Source organism: Crinia signifera, chromosome 2 (genome assembly GCF_055691185.1).
Source record: "Crinia signifera chromosome 2, ASM5569118v1, whole genome shotgun sequence".
NCBI lineage: Eukaryota > Metazoa > Chordata > Amphibia > Anura > Myobatrachidae > Crinia > Crinia signifera.
The window spans coordinates 31,238,230-31,255,230 of record NC_139218.1 but is presented as its reverse complement, the minus strand read 5'-3'; the positions used below and the strand labels follow the sequence as shown (position 1 = coordinate 31,255,230).

The 17,001-nt window shown below is 45.6% G+C and overlaps 1 protein-coding gene across 2 annotated transcripts in view; it reads right to left on the bottom strand.

The window, feature by feature from the left end:
- CHODL (chondrolectin) overlaps window positions 1-10,665 on the bottom strand; it is a 90,747-nt gene extending 80,082 nt beyond the window's left edge. Inside the window, exon 1 of one of the 2 annotated variants that reach the window (XM_083171877.1) lies at window positions 10,103-10,665. In XM_083171877.1, coding sequence (XP_083028003.1) covers window positions 10,103-10,199 — 97 coding nt within the window. In that variant the 5' untranslated portion in view covers window positions 10,200-10,665. The remainder of the gene's footprint in view (window positions 1-10,102) is intronic. The other variant, XM_083171878.1, reaches the window with a different exon arrangement.
- Between the last annotated feature and the right edge of the window lie 6,336 nt (window positions 10,666-17,001).

Here is a 17,001-nt window from a genome sequence, read left to right as displayed (position 1 = left end):
TGCCGGGGGGAGGGGGGTGGTACCTGTGGAAAAAACTTGCGGCCCCGGCGTCCCTGCAGTGCTGCTGGAGCGGTCAGGGGTGTCCGTGCCGGCGCCGTCATGTGTATAAAGCTGGCTGCGGCCGGCGGGGTCCCTGTAGTGAATAGAAAATAACTTCGGTCAGGGGTGTCCGTGCCGGCGCCGTCATGTGTATAAAGCTGGCTGCGGCCGGCGGGGTCCCTGCAGTGAATAGAAAATAACTTATTTTCTATTCACTACAGGGACCCCGCCGGCCGCAGCCAGCTTTATACACATGACGGCGCCGGCACGGACACCCCTGACCGCTCCAGCAGCACTGCAGGGACGCCGGGGACGCAAGTTTTTTACACAGTTCGCTGGGGGTGAGGGGCGAACTGCCGCCCTCCAAATGCCTAGAGCTGCCTAGTGGTGGCGCCGGCCCTGACAATCACACTATTCGCAGCTGTAAGAGCGCTCACAGCTTTGTAGCAGAGGAGTAACAGGATTCGCCATTGTTCATATAAATAGCAGCTGTCTTAAAAAAAAAAAAAAAACAGAATGCAGTAAGCAGAAGTCATTAAGGTATAATGGCTATGATTAATACGCTGGTTGTTAAACGGTGGATAACAAGATTAGCTTGCATCTTTCCTGCCCAATATATACTTAAAGTAATTGCATCGCTACAAAGTGCATTATCATCACTTCTTGCTCTTTATGATGTCATGGTGCATCACTGCAGTCGAGGTAGAAAACTACAGTATAGCAGATTTCCATTGGCAGCCAACAGCCGTCTGCAGGAGACACCTAAAGCTGTTTATCTACAAATGCGGGATTTATTCTCTCTCTCTCTCTCTCTCTCTCTCTATATATATACATTATTAGGGAAGGCAGATAGATGCAATATGTACAGCACAAGGGGGCTTATTCACAGTGCAGAGAGATTTAACATTGGGATGGGGTGTCCTATCTGAATACTGCAGTGTAGTAATAAAGCTGTGCACTATTTGTGGGCTACATGTGTAATATTGACATTCTGAGGATGCCGGTGGTTAGATGCCTCTGGGAGGGTTACGGTTAGATGCCTTTGGGAGGGTTAGGAGCTGCTGGGGGAGGGTAAGGCTGTGGGGGGGAGGGTTAGGCACTGCCTGAAGCATTAGGGTGAGGTTAAGATTTGTGCATACTTGCCTTCTCTCTCTAATTGGCCGGGAGGTTCCCAAAAATTGGGCGCTTCTCCCAGCCCCCCCAGGACAGGGGATAAGTCTCCTGCAATACCCCGCAACCCCATGCCGCCAATTTAAAGAGTAACGTGGGTGGACTAGGTGGCCAATGATGAGATTAACACCGAATTATAGCCACACTGTACAATTCCGGTAATCTCAGTATTGCACACCAGGGGTCATGGTGATGATGATGTGCTCATTGTATCAGACAGATAAAACAATATAAAGAGTAATCTGTCTGTAAAACTATTGTGCTGATCAAGTTCCCCTAAACACAATGCAAACCATAAGCCAGGATGTATCACCAGGATGTATGAAGGGTAGGGATGGCTGATGACATTTAGTGGTTAATAACCATTGATGGTCAACCACCAGTGGCTGATTATTTAGCTATCAATGGTGGATATCCAATGGTTCTCTGCCTTCGATTACACAGAGCCCCACAATTTTTTTCTCCATGGCACCAGGACACGGAACTAAACAATGGCGGTTTTGTTGTACAGTAGGTCAGAGATGCCCTACCCGACAAAATACGAATTTACACTTATTATACCCTACTAGGGCCATGGACATCACTGGGCCTGGTGGGCCATTTGTGCATCATCTGGAGTTGTTGGTGATGGTGTGGCTGTTGGCTCCTATCGAATCTTGTAATTGGTGGTAAAAGCAAAATCATTCTCTAATGGGCAAAACCATGTGCACTGCAGGTGGGGCAGATGTAACATGTGCGGAGGTTAGATTGGGTGAGTACTTTTGTTTCTGTGCAAAGGAAATACTGGCTGCTTTATTTTATACACTGCAATTTAGATTTCAGTTTCAACACTCCTCACCCAAATCTAACTCTCTCTGCACTTGTTACATCTGCCCCACCTGCAGGGCAGCATGGTTTTGTCCTTTTGAGAAAGATTTGGCTTTTGCAGTTGACTCTGAATCAGGCCTTAAGTCTTCCATTGTTGGAATGGATTGACAGTTAACCCCCCATATAAGCCTTGAGCTGTTGGCAATGAACTTGACAGTTGGCCCCAACTAATCCTTGAGCTGTTGGTGATTGGCTGGAAGTTATTCCCATCTTAGCAAAAATTAAATGCTGCAGTGTCACAATCCTCCCATGGGCCGGTAGGGGTTCAGAAATAGTATAAATGTTTAAAAAACCCAAGTTCCCAGATTCTGACTGAAAATGATCCGGATTGGGCCAGGGAATCGCTGATCTGACCTGTCTTCAATTGATGATGATGGAATGACAACTAGCCTTGAGTAAGTGGTTATGTGCTGGCAGGTTGCCCCCATTTACTGTACATCTTTTATTGATACATTATAATGCAGTATTTACTGTATACAGTACTGTATATTCATCAAGTGTTCCAGACCATGCATTCTCTAATGGGTATCAATGTTTCTTTGGGGGCTTGCCACACTTCTGGTTGCTGGCTACATTTGTAAAATATCCCCTTAAAAGCTGCATTCCACCGTTGGCCTTTCATGCCCCAGTCCGACAATGATCATACAGAAGAGTTGAGTGCACATACTCATCACTTTTTGGGCCTAATTTACCATGGATCATTAATCGGAGAAGTTGCAGATGACTGCGAGTAGGTAGCCATCGCAAAGACAGAAAGAGAAAATGTCCCGTGCTAATTTGCAAATGCATCGGAGAACACAACACTATCCAATAGCAGATCCATGCGAAATCCTGGAACATTTAAAAGACTTTGAGCAAATGTGAGTACTGTACTGTAGGTCTGCGAATGAGACATGCTGGAAATGGTCAGTGCTGCCATCAAAGATCCACCTTAAAAATGCCTGGGCACATCTGCGTTTTTCATGCACAGGAAATGCCATCTTCCTGTCAAACTGCGGCTACATTGCGATCACAATGAGTTCGCATTTTCAGCTGTCATTTCCACTCAAGCATGAGCAATGCAAATGGTACGCAAACGCAACCATTCCATAATTGCACGATTTGCAATTTCTGTCATTAGCAATTGAGGCTGAATTAGGCCCTATGTCCGATACTGTACTATAGAATCTGATGAAAGTGAAATTGGGGCCCATTGTGTGGTATATTTTTTCAGCATTTGCAATGTTGACATGAGAATGTTGACATGGTTGATGCTGTCAACACTAAAATTCTGGCACTAACAGCAGGGCCGGGTTGATGGGGGGGGGGGGCACAGGGGGTCAGTACCCCTGGGCCCCCCTCTGTCTAGGGGCTGTGGTTGGCATGTTTTTTATCTAAAGCTTTTGTGCATGGGAGCGGGGTAGTGCTGCAGCTTCACCTATCTGCCAATGTGACAATGATTAATGGTGCTGAGCATCAGGAGCCAAGGCACACTGTCTGCACACGTGTGCAGTGCATTACTGGGAGTTGACTATGTCCCATGAGATTTTGCACAAGAGGTCAGAGGCTGAGAGAATTGTGCTGAGCTCTTCTTGGTGGAGCTCATCACATGCTTCTCAGGCCCATGGAGGACAGCAGCAACAGCGGCCTCATCATGGGAGGGTTTTTAATCACTTCTTCTCCCCCTGCAGTTACCCATTGTCCAAGTTTATACTGCCTTTACACTGTGGGTGAAATTTAAAAGGATGAGAGATTCAGGAAGTGAGAGATTTGGTAAGAAATCTCCAGTTTTTTTAAAGAGGCAATAATTTACACTGCAAAAACAGTTTGATTTTGAAGTGTAAAATGATTGCCGCTTTAAAAAAACCTGGAGATTTCTTACCAAATCTCTCACTTTCTGAATCTCTCATCCTATTACATTTCATTCTGTGTTTGACAGGTAATATTCCCCCATGCAGTTTGCGGCCAGTAATAACAAATGTGAGTGGGCCCCCCTATCTAAATTGCCCCGGGCCACCCGAAGGCTGAATGTGGCCCTGCCTAACAAGGTCTGAACATCAGGTCATTGCAAACCCCATGGTATATACAGAATTACTATACTGCTTGTATAGATCATTTCAGGATCCTGTAGAGCAAGGCAGCCAGGACATGCTGGAACTTCTAACGTACCAGGGACAAATGATCATTTTAGAATTAATTAAGTCACACCTTTCCCCAGGGGTGTGGAAATAGCTCTAGTTCCATCAGCAGGAGGCTGCCATTTTTTTGATGAGCCCTTCTGTATATCCTCTATGGAAAACAAACCTATGCATTCCAGCCTTGGACTAGATTTAGGCCATTTTTTCCCAGGATTTGAATCCCGGGATTGGAGGTTTTTCTGATTGGCAGCACTGTTTAGCAGCAGCATGTGGCTCAGACGTTGCCTAGCAACCAGACTTCCCACAACCCAACCCTAGTTTGCACAATGGCTGATTCAGGTCACTATACCAGAAAAGTCGCAATGTATTGGTGTTTGGTACACTGCAAATGCACAGGACCTGTACCATGCATGTGAAGTATAAGTCCTGCATCCCCGAACAGAGCCGCCGATAGCGGGTGCTGTGGGTACAGCTCATTTTGCCCTCCTCTTGCTGCTTCCAAGAAACAGGGTGTACAGGGTGTAACACTGTTCCAACACCTGCAATGGGGAGGTGGAAATAGCACAGTAATTCTAGCCAAACAACATTACAGTTTGCAGGAAGGGGGTGGGGGGTTGTGCAAAACACCCTACTACCATGCCTCCCGCTTTTCGTGGAACGGTCCTTTTTGTCTGTCCCAACTGTCGATGTTCATCCATTTTCTCCAGATAATGTATTTGCAAATTATACTTTTTGATGTCATATTTAGACAATCTGCCATTCTTCAGCTGCTGCAGAGTCACATGTGACAAGGCATGCAGGAACTTGTAGTTCTAAAGTGACAGGGAAGTTACAGAGAGCCTATGTCTGCTGCACCAAATTCACAGCCAACAAACTCTATTATCAAAGTCTCTATCGTTTTCAAACTAGAACCTGTAATAATAATTTAATTAAAAAATATAATGGTCAATTCATCGTTCATCCATTGAAAAATGCCCCATGGAAATCAAAACGTATTTTTTTTTTTGTCTAGCTACTGTGCACACCCCAAAAATTGCACTTTGGTTTACGAGTTCTAGAATAATACATTATATTATGTACAGGTAATTGCAAAGCTGGCCTCAGTAATTTGGCAGTATTTTACTACGGCTCTGCAGAAACAAGATTTTTGGCTAATAATTCACTTTATTTAAAATGATGGCCAGTGGATCATTACAATACCTCACTTTTACCTATACATTATGCATGGAGCGATGTGGGCTTGCCAAATATATTTTTAAATTGGAACTGACATCACTTGACAGTTGTGCTGTGTTCTGCAGTTTATTAATTGAAGCCATTTACAGTAGCCCCGTGAATCTCACAACGTGGACAATGTACGCGCTGTATCATACAGAAACTTGTATCAACGTCCAAAAGTGGAAGCGATCAATCTGGACTCATTCTATTACTTAGCATTTTTGTTATCTAATGCCCCCTACACACGGATCAATTTGGTCTATCGTTCTATTCGATTACGCTTATATAAGCAAAATCGAATCGAAAACCAGTGGACTACTGTGCAGGCAAGACTATATAGTACAGATCTGTACAAAATGAATGTGTTTTGAGTGCCCAATCGGATCGCAAGCAAAATCGCACTGTGTGAATACCCTTTTCAGTGGGGTGTTTTAAGTGGATATGGTTTCTCATTGCAAATACATGGTCATACCATCCCCTAGACCAGGGATCCTCAAACTATTTTGCTCTGGGACCCCATCAGACAATACAAATAATTACAGGAGCCCAGCAAGTTACTGCAGAAGGTCATCACATGACATGTGTAGTCAGCAGACAGCACATACATGGCAGCATTGTGCAGGCACAACATGATGGGAGGAGTCTAATATACCATAACCCATCACATCACACGTGTAGTCAGCAGACAGCACATACATGGCAGCACTGTGGAGGCACAGAGTGATGGGAGGAGTCTAATATACCATAACCCATCACATCACATGTGTAGTCAGCAGACAGCACAGACATGGCAGCATTGTGGAGGCAAAGAGTGATGGGAGGAGTCTAATTTAGCATAACCCATCACATCACATGTGTAGTCAGCAGACAGCACAGACATGGCAGCATTGTGGAGGCACAGAGTGATGGGAGGAGTCTAATATACCATAACCCATCACATCACATGTGTAGTCAGCAGACAGCACATACATGGCAGCATTGTGGAGGTACAGAGTGATGGGAGGAGTCTAATATACCATAACCCATCACATCACATGTGTAGTCAGCAGACAGCACATACATGGCAGCATTGTGGGGGCACAGAGTGATGGGAGGAGTCTAATATACCATAACCCATCACATCACATGTGTAGTCAGCAGACAGCACAGACATGGCAGCACTGTGGAGGCACAAAATGATGGGAGGAGTCTAAAATAACAGACAACGCTACAGATTTTTCAGACTCCTTGAATCACTGACTGAGATTAGAAAAGTCATCAGCCTGATGGTCAGCAACATGGAACCGTGACCCCACTTTGGGGTCAGGATTGACAGTTTGAGAACTGCTGCCGTAGACCAGTGATTTCCAACCCTGGTCCTCAAGTCATACTTTTGAAAACTAGTTTCAGGGAGGTTATAGTTGGTAGCAGAATTTTGCACAGCACCTCATTGAGGGGGTGTGTCTTGCTCCTCCCAAAGGGCGTGTCTAGTTCCATATATGGAGAGATTGTGAAAAATGATTGTGCAAGTTGCACCTTGAAGCGAGAGTGTGTACTGCTACATCTGAGAGGAATCTTTTAAAATGACTCTAGAAATGTAGATGAGCCCCAAAGTAGTTACTAAGAGCTACTATACTTGGTAAAGTGCTGGGAAATGGTGCTGATGATTCAATGTAAATGTATCTATATCTCATTCCTTTTTTTCCCCAAAAATGTAACTGTGTAATGTGGACTAGGTGATATGAGGGAGATTGCTAGACTAATGAGGGAGAGAGGGAGATTGCTGCTATATCAGGGAGTCTTCTGCAGAATGCAGGAGGGTAGGTAACAATGAGGTAACAGTGTAATGTGGGCTAGGTGACATGAGGGAGATTGCTAGATTAATGAAGGAGAGAGGGAGATTGCTGCTATTTCAGGGAGTCTCCTGCAGAATGCAGGAGGGGAGGTAACTATGATGTAACAGTGTAATGTGGGCTAGGTGACATGAGGGAGATTGCTAGATTAATGAAGGAGAGAGGGAGATTGCTGCTATTTCAGGGAGTCTCCTGCAGAATGCAGGAGGGGAGGCCGCTATGCCTTAAGTACCCCCAACAGTTCAGTTCTCCACACAGAATCACAAGTGAAATAATTAGCTCCTCCTGTGGATCTTTTAAAATGTGTCAGTGAGTAATGGGTGCACCGTTGGGGATACTTGAGGACCAAGGTTGGGAACCACAGCCCTAGACTGTAAGCCATTGTGCCCATAATTGGTTACAGTACACAGTATATGTCTGTTAGTTTATTTTGTTGATGTCTTTCAATACAGTGTATTAAACTTAACTTGTACTATATACTGTAGTTGGGTCATAATAACTTACGCATGTGTGTGCTTCTAAATGATAACACTTTTGTTTCCTTGACTTTTTTTATGTCACAAATTGAAATAATCCTTTATTTTCATTGGTCCTATGTTTACTGTTTTTTATGTAATTTGTGATAAAGGGGGAGATGCGCAAAGCCTTGGGGAGGGAAAAAAGTGAGTGGAGGTAAAGCACCAGCCCATCAGCTCCTAACTGCCATGTTACAGGCTGTGTTTGAAAAGTGTCAGGAGCTGATTTGGCAACACTTTACTAAGACGGGAGATCTGTTTCCCATGGGATGTTGCTATGGGCTTCTTATTCACTTAGCACCTTCTAGAAGATAAAAGAAAGAATCAGGTTGGTTACCCATAGCAACATCCCATGGGAAATAAAACTCCCACCTTAGTCAATGTCCCACTTAATATCTCTCCACTTTATCCCCCTCCATTGTATTACTTTTCAAGCTTAGTACACCTGGCCCGAAGAAAGATAAACAACTGCCATGTCACGGGCGGGTTTTAAAATGACAGTTGGGGGCTCACTGGTTTGGGGTTCATCACTCTCCATTTCATCACAAAGGGTCAGATGCACTAAGCTTCAAAAGTGATAAAATGGAGAGTGATAAACAGCCAGCTAATCAGCTCCTGCCTGACATGTTTAAAACCTAGCCTGTGACATGGCAGGTAGGACCTGATTGGTTGGTTGCTTATCACTCTCCATTTTTTCGCTTTTGAAGCTTAGTGCATACGTTCCATAGTTAGTACATCTTGCCCAAATGACAGTTAGGAGCTGAATAGATCTTACTTTATCTCTCTCAACTTTAGCTCTTTTCAAAACAGTACATCTGACGCTAAGTAATGAATGAACACATAGGTGTGTCATATGACTGTGCAATGTTATCTAGAGATTGTCTCTTGTCATAAAACAATATATATGTCTGCTTCTTTGGTAGCTGTGACAAGATGGCTGATGTCACATATAGCACAGTTTTAATATAAAACCAATACTAATCTACTTCTTATTCATTTCGCACCTTTTAGAAGATAATAGCTAGTATCTGATTGGTTGCCAATAGCAACATCACATGTGAAATAGAAATGCCATCACAGTAAATTTCCCCATATATAGGTACCCTAAAGGGGATCGTATACTTCGGTGTCCCCCAATTGTCAGATACACAATACCTTACATTGCTTTTTTTCATTTGTAAAAACAAACCCACAGTACACAGAATGTGACCCCAAAAGATACAATACAGTAATCGGGGTCCAGGAAAGTGTCGCTCTGACTTTTTAGCTAAAAGATACTGGGCCAGATGCACTAAGATTCAAAAATGATAAAATGGAGAGTGATAAACTCTCCAACCAATCAGCTGCTGCCTGACATTTTTCAAACACAGCCTGTGACATGGCAAGTAGGAGCTGATTGGCCGGCTGATTATCACTCTCCGTTTTATCACTTTTGAAGCTTAGTGCCTCTGGCCCATTTTATCCTGACGAATCCGCTCATCACAAACACACAAGATACAGATCTACTGTCAGCAAAATCATGGATCAATATTTAGCTTTGCAAAGTAGATTTACCTTTTATCTAAGTATTCTCTTTGTATGAGTAGTCTTTCGTATTAAGGGGTACACTTAATAAAGCTTCTAAAAGTGAATGGGGATATTGCGAAACTATAGCTAGAATCTTATTGGTTGCTATAGGCAACAGCGTTACATTTTACTTTTAGAAGCTTTAGTAAATTTACCCTCAAGAAATCTGTTTTCAGCAATACAGTTCAAAGCAACAAAGTATTAAATGTACGTATATGTTTAGAAAATTAGTATATATATATATATATATATATATATATATATATATATATATATATCAGCAACAGGTTTCCCTTTGTCACTGGGTATGGGTAAAGACCGTACCCGGACAAGACCCGAGAATCCCGGACCTGGCAAAACTCAGTATTCCGGAGCTTGTAGTGTCTGGTCCGTGGGTGTCCTGTCCAGGGGGGCTGCCTGTGACACCTGTCACCATGGAGAGAAGGAGGGAGAGAATAAAGCCTCCCTGTATGGTCTGGCATGTAGCAAAAATCGGTCCGGACCACACGGGGAGGCTGTAAGCTCCCTTTCCCCATGTCCCTGGTGAAAGCTATCACAGGCATCCCCCCAGAAAAGACATCCCCAGACGGGACACCCCCTGGACGGGACACTACAAGCTCCGGAATGCAGAGTTTGATGTCCGGTCCGGCGTTCCGTAGTCTTGTCCGGGTCCGGTTTTTACTTAGTCCCCTTATCACCCAGAAGCTTTGATTCAACTCATGCAACATCACTGTTCAAAGTTTGCAGAACACAACGCACACGCTGACTCACTACTCACCACTCAGCACACGTGTGTCTGAATATCCGTGCCCCCATACGATGGCAACAAGCAGCAACAGGAACATGTTTGAGCACAATATTGGGTGCATGATCATATATATATATATATATATAAACCTCCAAAAAAAAAAATAAAATAAAAAAAGAAATGAGAATCACAGCCCCCCAAAAAATGACAAAACTCAAATAATCAAAATTGGGCTAAAGAAGTGGTAGGGTGGCAGCCCCTGTCCTCCTGAGTTCTGGTCCTGTTTGAAATGAAAGAGTGCTCTTCACATCTCTCCTCTTTAAAGCTTGTGCTCACTTGCTGTCGTAAGTCATGTTAAGCCCAGCCTGCTTTCTCTTAATGAGCAATGCTTCTGAGCTGAGTGCCTCAAGATTCTGCAGCATCCAGCTCCATCCCATTCCCCGTGCTATTGATTTCTGTCCATTCCACTCTGTAGCAACCAATCCCAAGGCTTCTGGTTTATGTAAGAGACCAGTAACAGGTCACTGCAAACCATAGATTTGGAACACTCACTGCCAGAAACTAATCCATTGCCAGAGACTGTAGCGATTCTTCAGTGTGTGGTTTCTCTGCAGAATGGGAAATTTATTTGACTAAAATGCCTGGCAGGAATTATTTTTACTTTGTCGCATTAGGGGGAGAGAATGATAATTTGCAAAAAGTCAGACCGTAAAAGTGTTTCGTATTGTCTTTTATGTTCGATTGTGTTGCATTCTGCGCATAATGAAGCTGTTTTATTAGGGGGGGGGAAATATTAATTAGAGAACGTTGGATTAACTGCCAGAGTAACTTTTTAGGTTGGTGTGAAGTAAGGGCAGGTGACGTCAGCCATCTTGGTCCACCCAGGAGTGCTGCAGAGATAACTGGACCTAAGGTTTTTAAGGATAAAACTGCATACTCTGCAGTCAGCGAAGATCCAAAATCATATCACACAAAAACTGTTACTCAGCTATTTCTAGCACCAAACAAGCACTTTCGCAGAGTCTTGTAGAGCTGGATGATTTGTGGACTTTCCGGGGTCAGATACAAACGGAATCCCATTTTCTAAAATTAAATCATTTGTACTAATGTCTAATTTTCAGTATATATCTTATATATTTCTAGTGCTCAGTGGTGCGAGAGTGGGGGTACTAATAACCTGGGCCCAGGCCTGATGGAGGGGCCCGCTGGGGTCCCCGTTACCTGGCAGCAGCAGCTCTACTCAACCCAACACATGCTGCTGTGCCCTGGGCTGCAGGGGTGCCGGACGGGGTCCTGTCAGTTGGGATCCCGACAGGCATTTACCCGACATCGGTATCCAGACTGTCAAAACACCAACAGCCGGGTTCTGGATGGCTGTTGGCTATTTTCCCTCGTGGGGGTCCTCAGAGGGAGAATAGAGTAGGTGGCTCACCTAGTGAGCCAACGTGCCCAAAGCGTGGCGAGCGCAGAGTGGTGAGCGCAGCTAGCCTGCAAGGGGCTTAGTTGCGCTCACCATGCTGTCTGGGTCCGGCCAGTCGGGGTCCCGACTGTCGGACCTCTGTACCACACCCGGCTGCAGTGTGGTCTTGGAGGTGCCTAAAAGTACTAATTTTTTTTCTGTATTTTATTCTAAGGATGCATGGCCACGCCTTCCACAATTAGGCTACGCCCCCTGAAAATACCTGGGCCCAGCCATATTTGGTACTGCCTTGCTTCACGACAACTCATAAAAAATAAAATGCACCAAATGCTTGACAACGTGGCATCATACCTCACCACGCTGTTTAGAGGCAGATGAGTAATGGCATGAAGAAAGGGATGCAGTCAGTACCGCTATTGGCCGACACATGAAAGTGGTCGACATACCTTACGCCGACAGCTGAAGCTGGAGAGACAGGGGGAGGCTAGAGCTGAATCTGGAGAGACAAGGGGAGGTGGGAGCTGAAGCTGGAGAGCCAGGTGGAGGCGTGAGCTGAAGCTGGAGAGACAGGGGAGGAGGGAGCAGAAGCTGGAGAGACAGGGGAAGGCAGGAGCTGAAGCTGGAGAGACAGGGGAAGGCAGGAGCTGAAGCTGGAGAGACAGGGGGAGGAGGGAGCTGAAGCTGGAGAGACAGGGGGAGGAGGGAGCTGAAGCTGGAGAGACAGGGGAAGGCAGGAGCTGAAGCTGGAGAGACGGGGGGAGGAGGGAGCTGAAGCTGGAGAGACAGGGGGAGGGAGCTGAAGCTGGAGAGACAGGGGAAGGTGGGAGCTGAAGCTGGAGAGACAGGGGGAGGTGGGAGCTGAAGCTGGAGAGACAGGGGGAGGAGGGAGCTGAAGCTGGAGAGACAGGGGGAGGGATCTGAAGCTGGAGAGACAGGGGAAGGCTGGAGCTGAAGCTGGAGAGACAGGGGGAGGCGGGAGCTTAAGATTGAGAGACAGGGGAAGGCAGGAGCTGAAGCTGGAGAGACAGGGGGAGGCGGGAGGTGAAGATTGAGAGACAGGGGGAGGCGGGAGCTGAAGATGGAGAGACAGGGGCAGGTGGGAGCTGAAGCTGGATAGACAAGGGGAGGTGGGAGATGAAGCTGGAGAGACAAGGGGAGGTGGGAACTGAAGCTGGAGAGACAGGGGGAGGTGGGAGCTGAAGCTGGAGAGACAAGGGGAGGTGTGAGCTGAAGCTGGAGAGATATGGAGGGGGGGCTGGTGCAGTAGAGACACTAGGGGTCTGGAGCTATAAACATTGGGTAGTTACAGAGACAGAAGGGGGCTGGGTTGAGCTGGAACGACAATGGGAGGGCTGGAGAGACACAAGGAGGCTGGCTGGTAATGGAGAAACACTGGGGTGCTAGAGAGACACTAGGGGCTATAAAAAAGGGAGTGGCTTTCTACAGGAAGCAATCTTTCTACTTATGGAAGCCTGGAATGACAATCACGGAGAGAGAGACAATGTATCCCAATGAGACTGGCTTGTGTGTCTGTGACTGACAGGTAGGGCTTCCAATAGGAAGTCCCTACTAGTCATGTGCTGCATTTGCCTTCACTGACACTGAGCTAAGTGGCAGATTTTACCTGGGGGGGGGGGGCGGCAATCCTGCAGACCATACAGTAGGTACAATCAACCATTGTTGGATGTTATATATTCCTATGCAAAAAGGTGTCTTTGGTCCATGTGGTCTCCTCTGTAAATAGTGACCCATGGGCGACGTCTGAACATGAGTGTACTAAAACATTCTAACTTTAGGTATCTCTTTTTCAGTGCTGAGATTGTTGTCAAAAAATAAAACTACTGATATATTTCAAGATAATAAGATATGGGAAAGTAATCAGTGCAGGGAAGGTTATGCCAGGTTTCCCAATAAAAATGATAGTGGGGAAAAAAATGCATAAAGGATATTGAAGTGATATCTAGCTGTCAGGAGAAGAAACTTCCTATTGCAAAGCTGTAGACAGAAGATGACAATATATCAATTTCTCCGACACTTGTTTTTAATAACCTGTGCAGCGATTGCCGACTGAACCCATGTTTCTTCTACACTTACAGGATACATATTTGTTGTTTTTCTGTCCTGCTATGTAAATTGTACCTATCTTGTAACCAGTAATGGTGTGACGCTAAATTCTCCTCTATAATTCATGGAGGGTTATTTAAAATACATTTCTTGTAGAGTATTTACAATTTAGTGGTTACGGTATACAAGTTCGACAGGCAAAAGTTGACAGTAACTTTGTCGACCACAAATGTTCAACATTTTCGTGGTTGATATAGACAAAAGGTTGGCACAAAAAATAGATCCACACATGAAAAGGTCGATATGGAAATGGGCCACACATGAAAAGGTTCACATGGAAATAGTCCACACATGAAAATATAGATATGAGTGTTTGATTTTTTGTGGTGTCAATTTGTAGGTTTCAGCACATGGACAAAACAAAAATGGGTACTCTTTACCTAGAACGGCGCCCATCGCGACCATCGCGACCATCGAATGCACTAAAAAACAGGTGCGATGCGATGCCCGCGATGGACGCGATTTCCCATAGGGATCAATGTTAAAAGTGAGATTGGACGCGATTTTAGTGTTCAATGCCTCAATGCCCGCGATTTTTCCATAGGAAACAATGTTAAATGGGCCACAGAGCCCAAATAGTTACCCTAAAGTCTGAAATGGCCCCCACAATTGTTAACGCCACCCCACGATCAACGTCAACCCGAAGCGTGGCGAGCGCAGCGGTACGCGTCCTCCGACCTTTTCATACCCCCACTATCCACGTCGGCGTGGAGTTGAGAATAGAATAGTGTGGCAAACGCAGCGAGCCACCGAGGCCGAAGCGTGGCGAGCGCAGTGAGCCCCGCGAGGGGACGCGCATACCTTCACAGGAAAACGCGTCTCTTCGCGGGCTTCACAGGTATCCGCGTCCCCTCGCGGGGCGCGCTGCGCTCGCCACGCTTCGGGCTCGGTGGCTCGCTGCGCTCGCCACACTATTCTATTCTCAACTCCACGCCGACGTGGATAGTGGGGGTATGAAAAGGTCGGAGGACGCGTACCGCCGACCCTCGCGGGCTCGCTGTGCTCGCCACGCTTCGGGTTCACGTTGATCGTGGGGTGGCGTTAAAAATTGGGGGGGCCATTTAAGACTTCAGGGGGACTATTAGGGCTCTGTGGCCCATTTAACATTGTTTCCTATGTAAAAATCGCGGGCATTGAGGCATTTAACACTAAAATCGCGTCCAATCTCACTTTTAACATTGATCCCTATGGGAAAATCGCGGGCATCGCGGGCATTGCGTCGCACCCGTTTTTTATGTGCATGTGATGGCCGCGATGCCCGCGATTTTTTGCCCGCGATGCCAATCGCGGGCGCCGTTCTAGGTAAAGAGTACCCAAAAATGTATGGTGTTTTTGGACAACAACACTCCTGGCACTTGATAAACTGAATTAAATAGTTTGTTTAAAAATGAGATTACAATGTTTATAGTACGTACAGTATGTCGATACTGTTAATAATAACTTGCTGCATGTAATCAATGGGATTGGCAATACCTACCATAATGGCAAAACAAGTAGGGAAGGAAAAAAAGGGGGGGGGGGCTAGATCACTGCGTCTAGGAAGATAAATAATTATCTACATGGAGATTTATCAATGTAGGAGGGTTACTTGCTCCAATGAAATGAATGAAGACCCTGCGTGATCCTTCAAAATATTTATTAAAGCAATTATCTGATAAAAATACAATTATCCATATATGCAAAATAGAAGATAAAAAGTAATAGTCCTATAAATAAAAATAGAAAGAGAAAGATATAAATGATAAAGCATAAAATTATTCTATCCGTGACAGTGATCAAGTCAGAGATTTCTTAATAACATAAAACCATAAAAGTCTTTGAGGATATTTGTTGGGGCTAAGTTCTCCGTCAATCAATTTGGGCTATATACAATAGGGTGCCGGCATCCGGGAAAACCAAGGGGAAAGTGCCCGTATTAGATAGATATATAGTGGCACAGGCAGGGGGTATCTGAGTACCCAGAAACCGTCCCTGAGCCTATTCATTGCTGCCATGTGAACAGATGTGGGCACCATCACTGCCGTGGCGCTCAGTGCCTGGGTCTTTATAAAGGACACGAAAAATATGTGTGGCATCATGTGTAATGGACATTACAATGTGTGGTATAATATGTAATTGCCAATTTTGGTGTGCGGCATCATGAGTAATGGGCACTATGGTGTGCAGCATCATGTGTAATGGGGATTGCTGTGTGTCGCAATGTGTAATGAGTATTATGGTGGGCAGCGTAATTTGTAATGGGCGTTATGGTTTACGACAAAGTGCAATGGGCATCACAGTGTGCTGCATTATGTGTAAGGGGCATTACATTTTGTGGCATAATACTGTATATAGTGGGCAGTACGGTGTGCAGCATCATGTGTAATGGGCATTATGGTGTGCAGCATCATGTGTAATGGGCATTATGGTGTGCAGCATCATGTGTAATGGGAACTATGGTGTGTGGCATCATGTGTAAGGGGCATTACGAGGTGTGGTATCATGTGTAATGGGCACTACGGTGCGTAATGGCACCATTTTTTGCTACATCTTCCCAACTGTCACTCACTGCCTCCCTGTCACTCTCTACCTCCCTGTCACCCTCTACCTCTGCTGACACCCACCGCCTCTCCTATACAGTATATCAGGCTGACGGTGTTCAGTATACCAGCGCCACCATCCCGATTCAGAACTTCGACAAGTGCCCAGATGCTGATGCCACAACACTGGCAACCGACATCCTGATTGCTGATTATACGGGGAGCAGTAGCATGCAGCTGTGGAAGGGGGAGGTTAGGTTTAGGAACTAGTGAGTGGAAATAGTTTTAGGTGCAGGGGAGTTGGTTACATAAGGTTAAAGCGGCAGGTACAGGGTTTAGGTTTAGACACTGATGGGGAGGGATACTGTAAGGCAATGGGGTGGAGGGTCAGGGTTAGACTGCTGCAAAGGATGATTAGGCTGAGAGGGGTAGGGTGAGAGCGTTAGGTTACTCACTGAGTCCCTGTCGGAATTCTCCATTCCGGGATTGGTCCTTTGACCACCGGAAAATCGTATGTAACTCATATACAGGTGATATGTCGACGTTTAAATACCTAAGTATTTTTATCAAGACTCCATGTGTCCTGACAACTAGACAAAATACAAAGCCCGCTCAGTGGCGGGACCACACCAATATACTCACCAACCTGGTCGGACCACTTCCAAACGCCGGGTGCAGGACACGCTCCACCTCCCGCCAGAGGACGGGGCGAATACTGCTGACATCACCGCTGCTAGGCAACGCAGCGGGGCAGGACGTGTCCCCTGGCGTCAGACTGGTCCACCAATGCTGATGAAGAAAGAACCACACCAATACATACAAATACCATAACTTAATACATAAACAAATACTGAATGTGCAATAAA